This window comes from Athene noctua, chromosome 1 (genome assembly GCF_965140245.1).
Source record: "Athene noctua chromosome 1, bAthNoc1.hap1.1, whole genome shotgun sequence".
Classification (NCBI taxonomy): Eukaryota; Metazoa; Chordata; class Aves; order Strigiformes; family Strigidae; genus Athene; species Athene noctua.
This window is the reverse complement of record NC_134037.1, coordinates 75,998,645-76,016,125: the sequence shown is the minus strand read 5'-3', so window position 1 is coordinate 76,016,125 and position 17,481 is coordinate 75,998,645. Positions and strand designations below refer to the sequence as shown.

General features: G+C 36.1%; 1 protein-coding gene across 6 annotated transcripts in view; it reads left to right on the top strand.

Moving 5' to 3' along the window:
• UTRN (utrophin) overlaps positions 1-17,481 on the top strand; it is a 384,959-nt gene that overhangs the window by 270,212 nt on the left and 97,266 nt on the right. For all 6 annotated transcript variants that reach the window (XM_074896615.1, XM_074896617.1, XM_074896614.1 and 3 more), the window contains one exon: positions 13,919-14,048. In XM_074896615.1, the coding sequence (XP_074752716.1) occupies positions 13,919-14,048 (130 nt within the window). The remainder of the gene's footprint in view (positions 1-13,918; positions 14,049-17,481) is intronic.

The following is a 17,481-nucleotide window of genomic DNA, read 5'->3' as shown; positions in this document are numbered from 1 at the left end:
AGCTTTTCTTCTGTGAGCATTGGTGGAGGTGCCTAGTGGTGTGCTGTGGTGGTGCTAGCCTTTATTGGAGAAAGGAGCCCAATGAAAGGTTTCTTCAAAACTGTAGCTCTGATACTCAACACTTGTTTTTGTGTTGGCATTCTGCAAAGACCAATTCATTCTGCAGTGGTGCTTGGTGTCTGCACACACGTAGTATGGGAACTGACCACGTAGCAGCTTGTCCAATGCAGCAATGTGCAAGCAATCAGCATTTTTCTCTGTCATGCTGTATTTGTGATGCTCGGAGGTGGCTCAGAGCTCGGATGCAGTGGACAGAGCTGAGCAGAGACGAGGTGATGTGTACAGGCAGAGAGAAATGCGCTGAGGAGTCTGAAGCTACAAGGCAGTCATGCTTAGTTGAAATTACTCATTTTCAATAGGTCAGCCTCATTTGGTATGATTTTCTGATGATCTTATACTCTTCTGTGTGTGCATGCAGGTAATGCCTTCTGACATTTCTGACTGCTAAGAGATTCTTAATCTGGTGAGCATAGTTGCTTAGCTGCATTTACTCAATCCCTTTTTTCACCTTGTCTCTTACTTACAGTTTTCATGGTGGTGGTGCAGCAGCACTGGAAAAGCAATTATTTATCTTAACACTGAATCTAAAGTACATGAAGGAGTAGCTAGTAGTAAACACAGCACAGTACAAACCAAACAAACAAACCCCCATGGTATGTAAAAACAAATATACTTTTCTCAATGGAGAGAAAATGAAAGAACAGACACGGTACAGATGTGAATCACATTGCTTAATGCTATTCTGGAAAACATTTGGGTACTAAGATGATGTGTGTGGTCTAAGAGTCTCTATATATAGCAAATAAAGGTGCTTACTGCATTTTGATTATACTTGTAGAATGTGAAGAGATTTCTAAGAAAGCAATGACTTCTTTCCTGAGTTAGAAGCACTAAAGCTAGAGCATCCCGTTACTAAATACAGTATAAATAAACTAAATAGCTGAAATTCTTTTACTGTTTTTAAAATCTGTATTTAAAGGTGTACACTTTTCATTAGGGGTTTTTGGGATAAGGAAACAATGTATAGGTCCCTTGCTGCACCGTTAGCATGTTTTCCCATTAATGGCTTTAAACTGATATTTACATTTCTGGGAAATACTGTTACAGATATGTCAGAACATTCTCTCTGACTCCTAATGCATCCAAAACTAAAAACAATTTTAGTCTTTGGTTTTAAGACATTCCCTGTGGTTGTTCTAAGTGTTACTGTTTATACCTTCAGCATTTTAATTATTGCTTCTGTTTCTCTCCATACCTTTACTAGGTAACTTTACCATGTGATACAGGTTTTTTTCTAAGTTTTGAGGACTAAAATTAATAATTTGATTGTATGCATTTTTCTAGATTCTTAATAAGAATTTTTTTCAAATTCTTAATTTCTAAAGAAAAAGAAATTGTGTTTAATAGATGCTGGGTTTACTACACGTAAAATACACTAATTTTTTGCCTGAAGAGTTTAAAAAAAAAAAAAAGCTTTTCATACTGGAAGAAAAAAGAAGCAAAGCAGAGAAAGGAAATTAAGTGAGTGAACGTAAGTAATAAGTCTTGTGACCTGTCCAATGTGTCGACCTTCTGTGGGAAAGTATTTGTGGAGCTGAGTTAACTTCAATATGCCTTGCTTCATGGAAATATGCTTTTAAGTACTAGTCTCTTTCACTAGTTGACCCCAAATTAGTGTCAATTATACTAAATGGCTTCTTTTTCCTAAACAGAAAACCACTTTGTAGTCCTTAAAAAAAAAATGGTTAATGACAACATTTGCAATAAAGTTCAGTAGGGCGTTTTCTTTTTCCAAATTAACAATTGATCATTCTTATAGAATTATTTTTTAATTAAGGAATATGGTTTATGCAAACAGCTATTATAACAAGCTACGATGGGGAAAAATAAGAGGAAGATTTGTCTTTAGTGTCCATGGATATTTTGAAGAACTTTCTTCTGAAAAAATCCCAGATTAAGTGAAAATCAAATTTTCTGTTGGTTTTCTGTTGGCTTTGAGACATTGTTAGATCACCTATTTGAAAATGTGAAGATCTAGCAAGGCCATTGTGATGGACAAGTTTAGTTTGTAGAGGCAGAAGTGGAACTGGTAGAGTGATAGAGACTATTACATGTTGTGACAAGTTTGGATGTTCCCTGTTTGACAAGGGACTAAAACTTCCAGCTGAAGTTTTGTTTGTTACTTCTTTTTGGTGTCATTTGTGATGAGGGAAAGTCCTCTGCTACTTAAACGTACATACACACCCCAACCCACCAAAAAAAAGAAAAAACAAGCCCACCACAACCTTGTTGTGATACCTGCTGCATTGCTGCTGTGCCATAGAATATGTGACATACTACGGTTGGGCCTTGCTTTTTTCTTTGATTTTTTTCTTTTCTTTAAATGCTGTTACCTTGTACAGACATGGCACAGGTGTCATGTCCTTCTTTTTCATGCTCCTGTAACTTCTGATGGCAACTAGAACCACCTGAAGGAGGTGACTAACCAGGGAGAAGCAGTCTTGTGGCTATTAAATTATTCCTATATCATGTGTCAAATACGCCTGGAGAATTGTCTGGAGTAGAATATTTCCCATCTCAAACATTGCTTATTTTTTGAAGCAGTGGTTTTACAGTAATTTTTCTCTATTGAACAGATGTTGGAAATACTAGCACATGATCCAGAGGCAGGAAATTTGGAAGAAGTGGCAAAATGAAGAGATCCAATATAATCTGTCATATCACAGTAACCATCTATGTGGTATGAGCTTTACAAAGACTCTGTCAGTTTAGATAGTTTTGAAAATGGAAAGCCATAGTGGAAAAGGGGAGGGCAAAAAGACAGAGGTGTAGAGGTAGACTTTGGTGATGTGAAATAACCAAGAGAGAAAAGGTTAGGGAATTAGGGAGAGGGGAGCATGTATCATAAACCAAAATACAGAACTGGAGTTTGAAAGGGGAAAACTCTCTGGGTTTTTTCCCTACTTTGAGAATTGTTTGTTTGACATGACTTTTGCAGCTGGTCCTGGTGGCACAGGACCTTTGTTCTCATCCAGTGTAGCTGTTCTTCTGCTGCCTGTTCCCAGCTCTGGCATTCTGCTGTATGGGGAGTATTCATCAGTAGAGGACAGATTGTTGACTGTTTAGTGATTATTCAGTTGTCTGTCTAAACCATTTGCTTCTGAAGAGAAACCAAAGTGACTGTTTCTAAGAAAGAGGAGTAATTAACTTTGACAGGATTTCTGCTTTTGAAAGGATTTGCAGTAGCAGTCCTTTCATGTATGCATACATATACAACCAAACTCAAAAACCAGAACAGGAACACAAGAGCAACTGGTCTCTAGTTTTGCTGCATTAGCATTCAGCTGGGCTCTGGTGCCTGTGCTTCCTCCTGCAGAAGGGACTATTCCTCCCCTTACGCAACGGTCAGACTTTTTGCAGTGATCTCACTTTTCTGATTATTTATAATTCATAGGTGATGTCATGTAGTACAACCCATTTTTTTTGGTGATAGCAATTTATCAGCGAGGATGCTGATGTACACTTGCACTAAGGAGACTGATGTTACAGGAAACCTCTTGTGTGAGACATGGGCATGCTCGCAAAGTGAGTCCCATCTTCATATATTGAATTGAATATTCATCGTGCTGCATGTCTTAATGTTGCTCTTGAGTGTCTGGAGTTTGAACTGCAATTACTAAAAATCTTTCTCAAGACCTCTGCAGTAATATGGTAGGTACCATTTAATAGCAAAGTAGCTTATGAGACCAAAAATATTAGACTTGTCCCATTGATGCTTGTTTGAAGAAATGCAGAGGAAATTTTAACATCCAAAAATGAGCAAAAGGTGACCTGAGTTTACTCTTAACATCAGTAATGCCACACCCGATTTGTTAATGGTATTATTATCTCATTTTGAGGCAAGCATCTTATGGCCTGTTAACGCTGACAGTTCATCAGTGCTCGGTAGTAATACAGAGTAAACAAACCTAAGCCTCTCTGTTGCTGGCAAGCAAAGAAAGAGGAATTTCTCTCTCTCTCATGTTGAAGAGGTAGATGGTTACTATTGCATGGTGTGGGGAAATAGTGCCAGATACTGCAGCTATATGTGGTTAATAGTACTAATAAAATATTTGAATGCTCTTGCTATATTAAGTAATAAGCCATTTAATATGCAGCAGATGCTTTGTATGTCTTGTGTCAGGCTGGAGGCATTGTGCGTTTAGGATGCATTAAAAAAATAATGCTCTTTTTTTTTGTTCTTTATCCCTTTCCCACCTTTCCCTGTGAGTATTTTCTGATATAAAAAGTAGAAGTTCTACCAGTTGCTACCTGCAAAGAAGAGATGTGAATTTGACACTCTGACAGTGTTTCCACCATAACCTTATTTGTTGGGGTTTATGTAACTGAGTAGGAAAACTTGTCCAGAGCTATACTGTTATATGCTATACACTGCACAGTTTCACAGTTTGAAGCTGATTAAAGTTAGCATTGAAGACACAGATTTCCTTTGTGCTTCTTCAAAGGAGGCAAAACTTTGATGAAGACTGTGGAAGAAATTAACTTCTGTTCTGTAGATGGCTCTGCAAAAGTTTCATCTGAAATGGAAGGATCCTTATTTTGATGATATATTGCCTTGTCTTGAAGGTTGATATTTAGAGAGTATAATCTCTCTCAATGCCTTTGAAATAGACTCACTGCAATACTTTATTTGGCGTTGTACAGTGATGTTTTCCTATGGGGTTGTTTGGGCTTTTTTTGGCGGTTTAAAATGGCATTGCATCTTTGCTGATTTTTTCAGTGTCAGTCGCTTTTGTCTGGACACCAGTTCTTGTACACATTAGAATAAAAGTTCTGGTTTGCTCCTAAGTTTCATGTAAGCTGTTGTCCTGTTTCTGACAGGAGCCAGTAACAGAGTTTGGGGAACAGGCAAAACAAAATGGAGCAAGTGAAGAGGATTACTTCTCTTCCCACCTTCTATCGATCAGAGATGTACACGAATGAGCATGATACTTCTGTTGGATTACAGAATCCTCAGAAACTGTGTCTTCCAGAGTTTGAAGCTGGGTTCTTCATGAAAATCCATGATGTGTTTTTCCCAGAGTTGCATAGGTAGTGGAGTTTATTCTAATTCCATATACTTAGAGAATGGAGGATTGTCTTTAAAAATACTGACAATTCATTTTCATGCTAATTCCACAGATATCATCAAACCACTTTTGTTTTCTTCTATACAGGAAGTTGCCTTCAGTTTGTATATGCTGCCAGTATTCAGTATTAAACAAATCCTTTGTACTGATAGGAATGATAGGTGTTTTTCATAATTTTCGCATAAAATGGCAGAAGGTCTCTTGTGATTTCTTTTGGCATACATATCTAAAGCATCATGGTTGGTGAACCTTTTTTTTTTAAAAAAAAATATTTTCAGTAAAATGAAGTTTTATCTGCAGTTCACAGGTAGTACAAGGTTGTTACTCTTGTATTTTTATATTTTTTTAAAAAGATAATTGTAGTAGCAATGGAAGCCAACATATTTTCCTAAAAAGAAGAGTCTGCTTTGAAGATGGAGGAATGAGAAGACTGCTCAGGTTTCTTGCATATACTGTTTCCATTTGATTGGCTTTGTTTTGTGTTTGCAGGGTTTTTTTAAGTCTAGTCTGGAGTTTCTATGTAACACACTAATGTTAAAGGTTCTAATAGCTATTAGAAGGTTGAGCTTTTTAAAGTCTTTGTATCTCATGTCAGATTTTTAAATCACTTTTGCCATCTAGTCACTTGTAAAGGAGAAGCCCTTATTAGAGTCCATGTCCTGACCAAGTGATTGAGACAGGAGAGGTGGTATAAATTGATTTTTCTCTACATCTGGTTCTGTTCTTTCAGCTAACTGTAAAAATGTATGAATTACAAAATAATTGTTAAGTGATTGCAACATCACCACCTGTCATATTTCTAGTCTGCTGATATTAGTCAATGACAAAGTGATACCTGAATGCCTGAAAGGAATGACTAGAAACACATTTGTTAAACTGTTCATTTTTAAGTTGTTGGGTTCTTGTGAGATCTCATCATCAGCATTTCTAAAACCGGTAATGAAGTCAAGAATAAGATGGGAAGTTTGAAATTGCTCTTCAGTTTTCATTATATATATGGGTTGGTTGCTTAGGTGTGTCTTTCCTGGAGTAAGGAGCGCATCAGTACTACATGACCTGATCTATGCAGAGCACTTTCTGCCTTTCCAGCCTCAAATGTGTTTGCAAAGTGGTAACTGTAGGACTGAAGTGACTTCACTGAGCATATTTACTCTTATAATTCACTGGGGCACAATGAACTATTTTACAGCAGTATGTATGTGTGCTTGTATCTTATAAATAAAACCCTGAAAATATTTCTGTGGACTGTATAGATGATATGTAAATGGAATTTTCTTCTCCATTTTATTTTGAACCTTGGCCTAGTGTTGAAGGGTATTTCACTTTTGAAGTGCCATTATTTAGTTCTGATCTAAAATGGAGTGTTTGATCATCTGTAATTGTTAGATATAAGCATTGTGTTAACATCACAAATTGCTGATTAATCCTTTCAGTATGAACTGTGTAATTATCCTCTCCAGGAAAAATCCAGACCAGAAGTTGCAAGTACATTTCTCTTTCTGCCCTGCAAAACTAGCCAAGACTTTCCTCAGAGTAGGGGGTTTTTTAAGGAAAAAAAAAAAAAAAAAAGAATCAAGTCTTTCAAGATTGTTGATACAAGATGGTTGTCATGCTTCCATAGCAAAGGTTGATGGGATTAATTTTCTTTCACCAAAAGCACATTGAAGTCCTTTGATGTAAAACTGAATGTGTATTTACAAGCAGTTTGGCATTTGAAAATTGGTTGCACAGATTACTGCTGTTGTGTAAAAGTAAATATTTTTTCCATCACCTGAAGAGTGAGAAGCTTCAGGAGCTCCCCTTTCTGTCTCTCTGTCAGAATCCACACTCTGACTTTGGCATTTTTATTGTCTGTGGGGTGCAACCTGTATGAATTCTTATATTAAATCCTGATTATGTATGTTAAACAGATATTCTTTTCTAAAGCACCATTAAAAACATTACTTTTTTTCCTGTACATAGCAACTAAAACGAGGCCTGTTTTAATCTACTTCTTTTGTGTAGTTTTATTCAAGCCTTCAAATTTAATGAATCTCATGCCCTTTCTTAGTTGTTATATTATAATGGCTTTAGACCAAAATATGCTCAGTTGGCTTAGAAACTGGCTGGATGAGCAAAAGCAGCATTGTATTCTAGCAGATCTTATTCTATGTTGTTTATATGATACTTTTATAATTTTTTTTCCATTAAAAAAACTAGAGCCTATAAAACCAAAACAAAAAAACCCAGATTGCTGTCCCTTTAACAGTCCTGGTCAATATTGTGCAACAAAATGCAAATTAAGTGTTGAATATTAAAAAAAATGGCTTTCTTGAAGAAGGGGAAAAGACTCAACAAAGCAAGTTCAGTGGACATGTGCTAAGTGTGTAGCAAACCCATCACAACAGTGTTCCAGTAACCTTTTTGGATAAATTCAGAATGACTGTAATTCTGAGGATTTCCGTAGTTCATTCAGTGGGAAATTTGTGTTAACTCACAGAGATCTTGCTCTTTTCAGATTACTTTTTTGTCAAGAACAATAATAATGTATTTTTTGAAAAACTGTTTTGAAGATCATGTCTTTGGCAACAGCTCAGGGATGCAGGGTGTGGTATTTTTCTGACATAGATCCAAATCATATTTAAAAAAAAAGAAATAGCTGCAAGCATTTCATACTTTGTAGTGCCTTATACTCTGTCAAGCCTTTAAAACTTCTCAGGGTAACCAAGGCTTGGTTATCATTGACCTAGAAACACAAAGTCTCATTTCAGTAGGCTAGGAAATAGGAAATCGAGTTACATAATATTATTGGTGCTGGAAGACATATTAATGAACATCATTATGCCTCATTTATTGTAACCTTTGCTCAATTATGTAGTGTCTCCCTTCATCCCTAGTTGGGTTCTGATCCTGTAGCATCTCTAGGGAATGCAGGACTTTGAGCAGTTCTTCAGAAAAGTCTAGAGAGGTTCTTTCTTGGCAAATTATTAACTGTGTGAAAAAAAATTAAGAAAAAGTGTAGCCCTTCACTGTTTTAATTCAAGAATAGCTTTTTAATGTCTTTTTAGATGCAATCTGTACGAAAATTAAGTTTACCTCTGCTGTTACAATGTAGTATTGGATACTTTTCTAGTGCACTAAAGAGTCCTTTCAAAGTCTCTGCAAGGTTATTGTAAGTGAAAACTTTGCAAACAGTCTTCAAAACATCTTTTTCTGACTTCAAAATGCTGTTAGAAGAAAATGAAGAAAATAAATAGTCTTACCATTTTTTAAATCCTCTAACAATTTCAGAAGGCAATCTTCTTAATTTCTTAATTATGTCACCATGTAAATACACAGATGCAGTTTGAGATTGTCAGTTTATTAGTTTTCAAATGTTAGCAACAGCTTTAAATTTTGTGTCTAAGTCTGAACAGTAGATGATAAAGCATACTTTCCATCCTTTATGTCTTTGGCTGTACTACTGTGTAGCACTTTTAGAATTAGTTATAGATACTTATTTCATGTAATGCATATCTATTAATGCATATACAGGGGTGGGTGATATTTTTGGTGAATAGCCCTTAGCCCATGCACTCATCCGTAGACCAAAGTGGGAAAGGAAATTATCAAGGGACAAATGGTATCCGTGAAGAAATACCCCTATTTATTTTCTGATAAATCAAAGAGACCGTCTTAAGTAAGCTAATATTTGTCGGGTTAAAGATCACTGGTATGCGTAGTCCAACTCTCTCTTTTGCCTGCATCTATGCTTTTATATTTGAAGTCTCATTTTGAAGTCCCATGTGCTGTGCATGTCTCTGTGAATCTCCAGGTGTTAATGGTTGTATGTTAGGCGCCATTTTTCTCTTCCATTATTTCTCTTGCCACACAGATTAAGTATGAAGTAATAAAAGGTAAATGAATGGTGAGATGAACGATCACAAATTAAATATTGCTCCTTATTTGAATGTATTCTATATGAGCTGGGGTAGATAAAACTGACTTTCACATAGAGATGTGTCCAGAGACCAAAATACTTTTGAAATTTTATGTATACATGTTATATTAAATAGTGTCTGTCATGAAGGAGCTGCTTTTAAACATGCTATGCTTATTTTCTTTCTAGTTGATTCTTTAATGATGCAGACAGCTGTCAGAGACTTGGTCACAACCTTGATCTCTGTGTGATCTTTATAAACAATTCCTCTTTCCATTCTTCAAGTTTTCTCAATTATCCTAGTTATTCTCCTCATATGTCACAGGATTTTTTTTCTATTGCATTTTATTGTATAAAAGTAACAGGAGTTTTTCAAGCACCAGTGCCAAATAATGACTAAGTAATTAAATGCTATAGGAGCTCCTGATTGGCATATAAAGCTACAATGTGATAAACTGATACGAGTTACAATAACGTGCATCTTTACTTCCTTGAAAGAGTGCATAATGAGACCTGATTTAAATACGTTCTGTTTTTAAGAAACATCCCATGTGTTTTTTTTTAAATTATCTTTGCCTTCATCAGTTGGAACTGTTAAGCCAATCTGCTCCTTAAATTATTCTGTACAAGCCTGTACAATTTAAAAGAGGAAAAAAAGAGACAGTAAATCAACAGTGCATAATTTTGGAAGCCCACTCACTATGCTCAAAAAATAATTTTGAGGTGCAGTTGAAGGGAGTAGGTGCTTACAGGAAACACAAAACAGCGTAAAAATTTATGAATAGCAGAAGTTTTTCTAGTTTTCTAATTTTGCAAGACTGGAAAAGGCTTCAGCTACAAAGCATTTCTAAGAGAAACATTGGAAGGGCTTGGTTTAGGCAAATTCCTTTTCTATAAATTCAGACAGTGAGTGAAAAAATGTTAGCTTGTAAGAAGTTAGGGTTTTTATTAGAAATCATAAGCATCTTTAATGAAGAGAGGGCAAACGGGTTAAATTATCTTGGTATAACAGAATAAATTCCGAAGTTATAAGGAGAAAAACATGTTTCACAGTTACTGAAAGAGGAGCAAATCTAAATGGAGAGTAAATCATTGGCTAATGATTATAAATCGGGGAGTTAACGCTTCTTTGTTCTCTTCGGTAAGAGAAGGATTGTATTAATGGGGTCCTGGGTCCTGCCATAGTCAAGTAACTTGAAAAGATGTCTCTCATACCTGCAAAATGAATGCTGCAGTGCTGTTCATAGTTTTTGCTTTCTGTGATGTTGCATAAAACGTTGCAGTAGTGTAGTTGTGTGAGCCCCTGTCCATCTACCAGTGGAGGAATTCTTTCAGGTCTCAAAGGAGGACTTTTTAACTCATACTTGCCTAGTATGATTTAATGTCAGTTCTGAAAACTGTGTTGACACTGCATCAGCACACCATATTTTAGTTTCCGGGTTTTTTTTCTTTTTCCTTTCTTTTATAAGTATCAAGAATGCCTAAAACTGGTGTTGGTTTCTCCAGGAATCTTTAAAATGTCCTAGGTTATGTAGGAAACAAGAATGAATTTGCAAATGCAATAAAACTGTTGGAAGTGTAGACATTGGATTTGGTTGTCTGTCCCCTGTCAGATTATTGAGGGAAGTGAAGCTTGCATTTTAAACCATTACCTAAAGTATACAGTAATTGCACAATTTAGAATTGTAGTATGTATTATGAAGGTATGAATTACTGCCAAAGTAGCATACAGCCCCTTTATGTATGACCAATATATTTTTAAAATATCATTGTACTTCTATAAATATAAAGGAGCATCATCTAGAAAAAAATAATTGTGCTATCTGTGCTCAGCATTCACATTTTCATTTTGTGTTCACATCTGCATACCCAATAGGACTCAGAAAATACTTGCATCCATGTGTTTACCTTCTTAGTGGACAGTTTCAGTGACAAGTTTTGAGATGCCTCTGAAGTCTTTTGCATATTTATTATTTATTTAATCTATACCAAAACTCTAGTATTAATTTTCTACCTGAAAAGTACAGATAACTACAGGGAAAAAACTCTCCCTCTATCAAACCCTGCGCTATGATCAAAGCTGTATGAATGCTTTAACTATTTTAGTCCTTAATGACAAACGAAGAGGAATGAAGTGACACAGTAATATACTTCTTTACTGAAAGAGGTGCATCCATTCTGAGTAGCCATTGGGGGGGTATCTTTTGCAAAACTGAATAAAACATTAAAATCGATGATTGTACTTCTTATTATATAAAAACCTTTAGTACAGTAATCAAATTTGGTATTACAGCTTTTATGTTCCTTGCTGGACTTTTACGACTTACTTTTCCTCTGTAGTGTTCTTGTAGATGTGATTTTTCCAATGAAATCTTTCTTCAGTCCACTCAAGACAGATGATATTTGAGCTCAAAATTAGATTTGTAAGTGGCTTTCTTTTTGTTCTGTTTCAGAGAGGTTTGCCTGGAAGGACAAGAGAGTATTATTGATATATTTGGTTATTCTTGCAGCATGTACTCTCACTGCTGTTCTTGTTTACTGACAGAGGCAGGGAAATATATCTAATATTGCTAAGAAACAAGGAATAAAGTTATGCAAGTCTGAGCGGCTGTTCCAAAAATTATTTCTGCATCTGTGGCATAAGAAAAAATATATAAACCATAATGTAGGAAGTCTGTGGTGCGCTCAAGATACTCTTTACTACCAAATGATTTCAATATTATTATTTCATGTGCAAGGTTTCTTTCATGCTAAATTTTTTTTTTTTGTCAAGATACATTAATAAGGAATGCCATGGCTGGCTTGGAATTGATGAGCTATATGGGCCAAAGTCTTAAAATCTTTGTGTTGTCAACCTCAATTCTAACAGCTTCAGTGGCAGGGATGGTGGAGGGGGACAGAGGTCTCTTAGGTCAAACTTGATTAAAGTTTTACTGAGGATAATCTAGAGAAATTGACAAATACACTGAAGGTAAACAGGAGAGACAGGGCAAAAGAGATCCACCTCTAGATTATTTCTAACTGCTGAAATTTCTTAGTAGGCTCAAAATCTGCCATAGCCGCCCTTTTCTTGTATGCTTTGGAAATATTTGGGAAATTGCATGGAGGGGAAAAAAAAGTAATTCTAGATAGATTTCAACTTCACACTAAAGTACAGTAATCAGTCCTCTACTTTTGACAAAATCTTTGAAATTAAAAATTATGATTGTATTTTCATGATGCATCCACACAGATTCTACTAATCAAAAGCTTTTTTAATAGGCACTTTTTGACCCTTAATTGCACAGTACCGATAACATCTTCCTGTCTTCCTTCTTTCCTGAAACAAATCCCTGCATAGAGAATGTTTTCATGATTTGTAAAATATGGATGGTTTTGAAGAGTCTTATTCTAATGTGTATTTTGTGAAATTAAAATATTGATACATACTGTCCTGATTTGAAGGCATTCTTCAGGCATGTGTTGCTTTTACAATACTTCAGTTTCTGTAAAAAAAAAAAAAAAAATAAAAATATTGTTTTTACAAAGTAGGGCTTGATTTTTAAAGTACCATTTTTGTTTCTTATTAAACATAGTATATTCTGAATCCTATGAAGAATAAGGCTTAGTCTTCTTATTGTTATCACTGCCATATAGAAGCATGTAGAATAACACTGTTTTGAAGAGGTTAGTTCTGAAGGACAGTAGTTAACTGAAGTGTACTGAAGGTGAGACTGTATGATGCAAGTTCCTAAGTGTAATGGAGATTAGTGTATATTCAGTGATTAGTTTTTGTTGGGTTGTGGCTTTTTAATTTGGAGCAGAAGTAGAGTGAGAAGAAATGGGAAGATTTGGGAAGATGATGAGGATAAAGGAATAAAGTGGGAGAGAAGGGGGGGAAAAATAACATCTTGCCTCCTGCTAAGCTGAAGTCAAGAGGTAGGTGTTTTCTGTGGTTGTGGCATCAAGAGATTTACTGATGAGAAGGATAAGGTAGCATTGGTGAGGCTTTCATGGTAATTGTTTTTCACAGTTTTCTGTAGAGGAAAGCACTCATTTTGTTATATAATGTTGTGAACACTGACTAACCGCTTTTCTTGAGCTGGCATGGGGCCTGAGCAGATTGTGTCAGCAAAATAAGCCTTGATTTTGTGATTAGAGCTAAAAAATACATTGGAAAAATTAAGCGTAGCATTTTAATAATGTTTCAAGTATCTTCTTTTGTGTTTCTATTGTTAGAAAGTAATAGAAATACAACTTGCAAAGCAGCCTCCTTCTAGGTGGGACAGATTTATATGTATTTATATGTAACCAGAAGTTTTATGTTTTAAAAATATTAATAAATAGGAGACACAATAAGTAGCATTTTCTAAGGAGTGTAAAGTACTTCTGGAATTCTTTTTAGCATAATTGTAAAATTATATTCTGAAGTTTCAGTAGACACAATTTTTCTGTTATTCCAGCTACAAAAAAAGAGAAAAAAGTCTGTTGTAGTAATTGACTATATATTAGCAATCCTGTTAATAGCAATAAATCCTTTAATTTTAATTTTTTTTTAGAACCTGAATGTAGTACATACAATTTCTTAGGTGAGTTAACCTACCATTATCATCTTTCTTGTGTTCAATTCTTCAAGTCCATTCTATAAAAATTACCCTACTAGCCTTAATTGATTTCTTGTTGTTTCTGGTTTGTAAAATTTACATTTTATCTTGCAGTCCGAATGTCACGTTGGCTATTACTCACTCACTAGACAGGTTTGGTCAGAGAAGTGAAAACACAAAAAATGGTATACTATCTGTTGTTCACAAGATCATGTTGCAAATGGCATTCTTCTTTCCCTTCCTAAAAGGCACTGAGGCGTGAACTGAAGGATAAAGAGCAAACAGTTCTCAATGCTGTGGACCAGGCACGAGTTTTCCTGGCTGACCAACCAATTGAGGGGCCTGAGGAACCAAGAAGGAGCTTGCATTCAAAAACAGGTTAGAAAATACTCTCTTCCAGGAATGGTCAAAGAAAAAGGTCGTAGATGTCTCTAGTACATACTTTATATCCCAATTACTTGGTTAGACTTCAGAATTTTCAGACCACATCCTGCTTGCTTTTATTTCAATGATTTAGCCTTAAAGTATTACTACTCTGCTTTGTAATTACTCACATTTTAATGGAAGAAAGAGAAAAATCTCTATTTCCTTTTCAGGTTTTTCATTCAAAATACCCAAGTCATCAGTTCTGTTCTTTTTTTCTTAACACAATAACATATGCACCTTAAATGTAGTCAGATTGTACATTCAAATGTATATATGTCATTATTGCAAAGTTTTACTCCACAAATAGAAATAAATTTATTCAGTGATGTATCTCATTAGAAGTAAAAGGAATCAGCTTTAGGAAGGCAGTCATGACAGAATCTTAAAGATTTGAACGTTAGATGAATTTTATTACTAAGGAATAAACCACAGCTATTCTAGAAGCAGTATTTGCGTAGTGTTTGTTGAGATATTTGTCTGTATCAGAGACTAACAAGGAGGTAATAATTTTCCTCCAGCCCACCCTCCATAACTGAAAAACAGAAAAATATACCAAATATCTGTGCAGTTAAGCCCTAGAATCATGTTTCTGATATAAGGTACAGCATTATAAAATCTTAGTTACGTATGAACTGTTCTTGTGGAAGGTAGTAATGTACTTTACAGAAATATCAGTTGGTTCAAGATGTGAATAATTTACTGTTCTGTATAATTTACAAAATAACAGTATAGCTGCTTGTATGAGGAGTTATTTTTTTCTTCCCATATGTCTTCCTATACATTTCCATAGCAAACTTTTAAAGTTTATTCAGTGGAAATAACTAATCTTTCCTGCATCCATACTTTGTGTTATTTCCATGCAAATCTTTATGCAGTTTCATATTCCCTAATTCGACTTTGTAATAAAGTTTGAATAGCTGGTGATTAAAGCAAATGAACCATTTTTTCCTGTGATTAGTTCTGTACCTTCACTGCTCTAATGTATCTTACCACTTCCTTTTTGAGCTCCCCACTCCTCAAAATACTCTGTCTTTACTCACAAACTTATTTGATATATTGCATCTCTAATGTTTTAGTTGGTCTAAATCACAAGCAACCCTGTGGTTGAAAAATAAGGAATGTTTGCTTTATATTTGCTCATTCTTTAACACAAAAGTTCAAAGTCACAGTTTCTCCTCTCAAAAGCTATAGAACCACCCAGCACAAATGATGTCAATGCATAAAATGTTAGTGGTGTAAAATGTTCATTTTCTAGCAGGGGTTAATATCCATGATCTAGTCAGTGTTGACTGACAGTGCAAGAGCAAACTTCAGGTGATGAGCTGCATCATAAATTCTTTTATGCAACCTATTATTATTAATAATAATAGTAATAATAATTATTAAATTGTGCTATACAAGTGGCAGTGATAACAGAATAGCAGGGAATTTGATGACCATGGTAAACTGCATAACAGTAATGCCAGGCATATGGTCTGCAAGTGATGTATGAGTGTCTCGTCTAGTCATTATATTTGAAAACCAATCAAATATGCTCAGACTGGGAAGGTTCATAGATGTGCATTGAACTTATTTTCCTCTTTCTTCTTCACACAGTAGTTCCGGACACTTTCCGGTTTTTGAGCATGTGTTGGGTTAGTTTTGGTTACCAGCCAAACTCCCACCCATCCACTCACTTCCTCCTCCTCAGTGAGACGGAGACAGAAGATAGGAAGAACAAGAGTAAGAAAGCTCATGGGTCAAGATGAGGACACAGACAGATCACTTAGAAACTACTGTTATGGGCCAGTTTTAACTTGGGGAAAATAAACTATCAATTGCCATTTAAAATAAATATTTGATTACTGACTTGGTAGTGGGAAACAAAAAGGCAACAAAAAACCCCACATCTTTCCTTCCCCATTTCCCCAGCTCAACTCGATTCTTTAATTTCTGTCTCCTTCCCCCCTTGTTATGACTGCAGGTAATGCTCGCCCTCTCCAACAGGGCAACGAGTGATGTGAAAGGATGTGAAGGTGGTGGGTCCACAGCCAGCTTAGCAGCTTCTCTCTGCTTTCTTCTTTCTTCTTTCTTCTCACATCTCTCTGCTTTCTTCTTTCTCCTTTCTTCTCACATCTTCCTTCAGCCCCAGTGTGGACTCTCCATGGGGAATATCTCCCCTGCTGTGGAGCTGCTCCTTCAGCTCTGACCTTGGTGTTCCATCTGCTGTTTCTCCTTTTTTGTTCCCTCCTTCTCCCTCTCTGGTGTTTTCTGCTGTTTCTTAAATGTGCTTTCCCTGAGGTGCCACCAGCGTGGCTGAGGGCCTCAGCCGTGCCCTGTGGTTGGGTCGGCTTGAGCCGGCTGTCCCCAGCATGGGTCAGCCCCAGCCTTTCCTCACAGAGGCCGCCGTGCAGCCCTCGCTGCCAGGAGTGGGCACCTGCACCCCGTAAAGCGCGGTGTTGCACATTCTGTAGATTAATAGACTCTCAGGCCAAAAGGCGTCTTTGAATCATCTGCTCTGATCTCTTATATATCATAAGCTGTTAAACTTCACCCAGGACTGAGTCTAGTAAATTTTTTCTGACAAGTAATGCCACCAATCTCCCGAAAGCTGTATCTCTGGATTTGAAGACATCCAGACACACACAATTTTTCTTCTAATTAAGCATTTTCAGTGAAGGCTGTGGGTGTGGACATATGTTTGCTTTTACAATGTTTATTTGTTTATTTTCCTGTCAGACTCTCGATCACTGGTATTCTCTGAAGTAGATTAAAGTTAACTCATTACTTTCAATGAAGTACACTGCATTGCTAAAGGGGAAGGAGTGTGGTTTTGGTAAGCTGACTGTCTTTAAAAAATACTGATAAGCAGTGCACAGAAAACTGCGGTCGTGATTTGAACATGTTTTTGGCTGCTTCTGTAATACAAATAGCAAAACCTTTTTTTTTTTAAAGTCGTAATCACATTAATTGGAAAATCACTGTTTCTTGAGGTTAGTTCTTACCTTGTGTAATGGCAGGGGTGTTTAGGGGGGAGAGTTAGCCAATCCGAAGAGGGTAAAGGTTGTAAAATCATTTTCTGTTTTCTTCAACCTCTCCTCCATCCACTTCTTTTCCCCTAAATCTTTTCCTGCTGGGGTGTGTGGGGGTAGGGCATTGTTGCAAGGACAAGGAGTGAGAGAGGTTTAGGAGAAAACTGGTAAGAATCAGTTTTGAACTTGACTGACCGAGATCTGTTTTAAGGACCTGTGTATGTTCATTTTTCCATCCAAAGGAAATATTTGTTATAGGATGCCTTGTGATAATCTATTATTGTCTGTAATGTTCTTGTTAATTTCAAATATATCACAAGAATGTAAAATCAGGTTATGAGGAAGACTTGGTTTCTTCTTTCCCATCTTGGCCA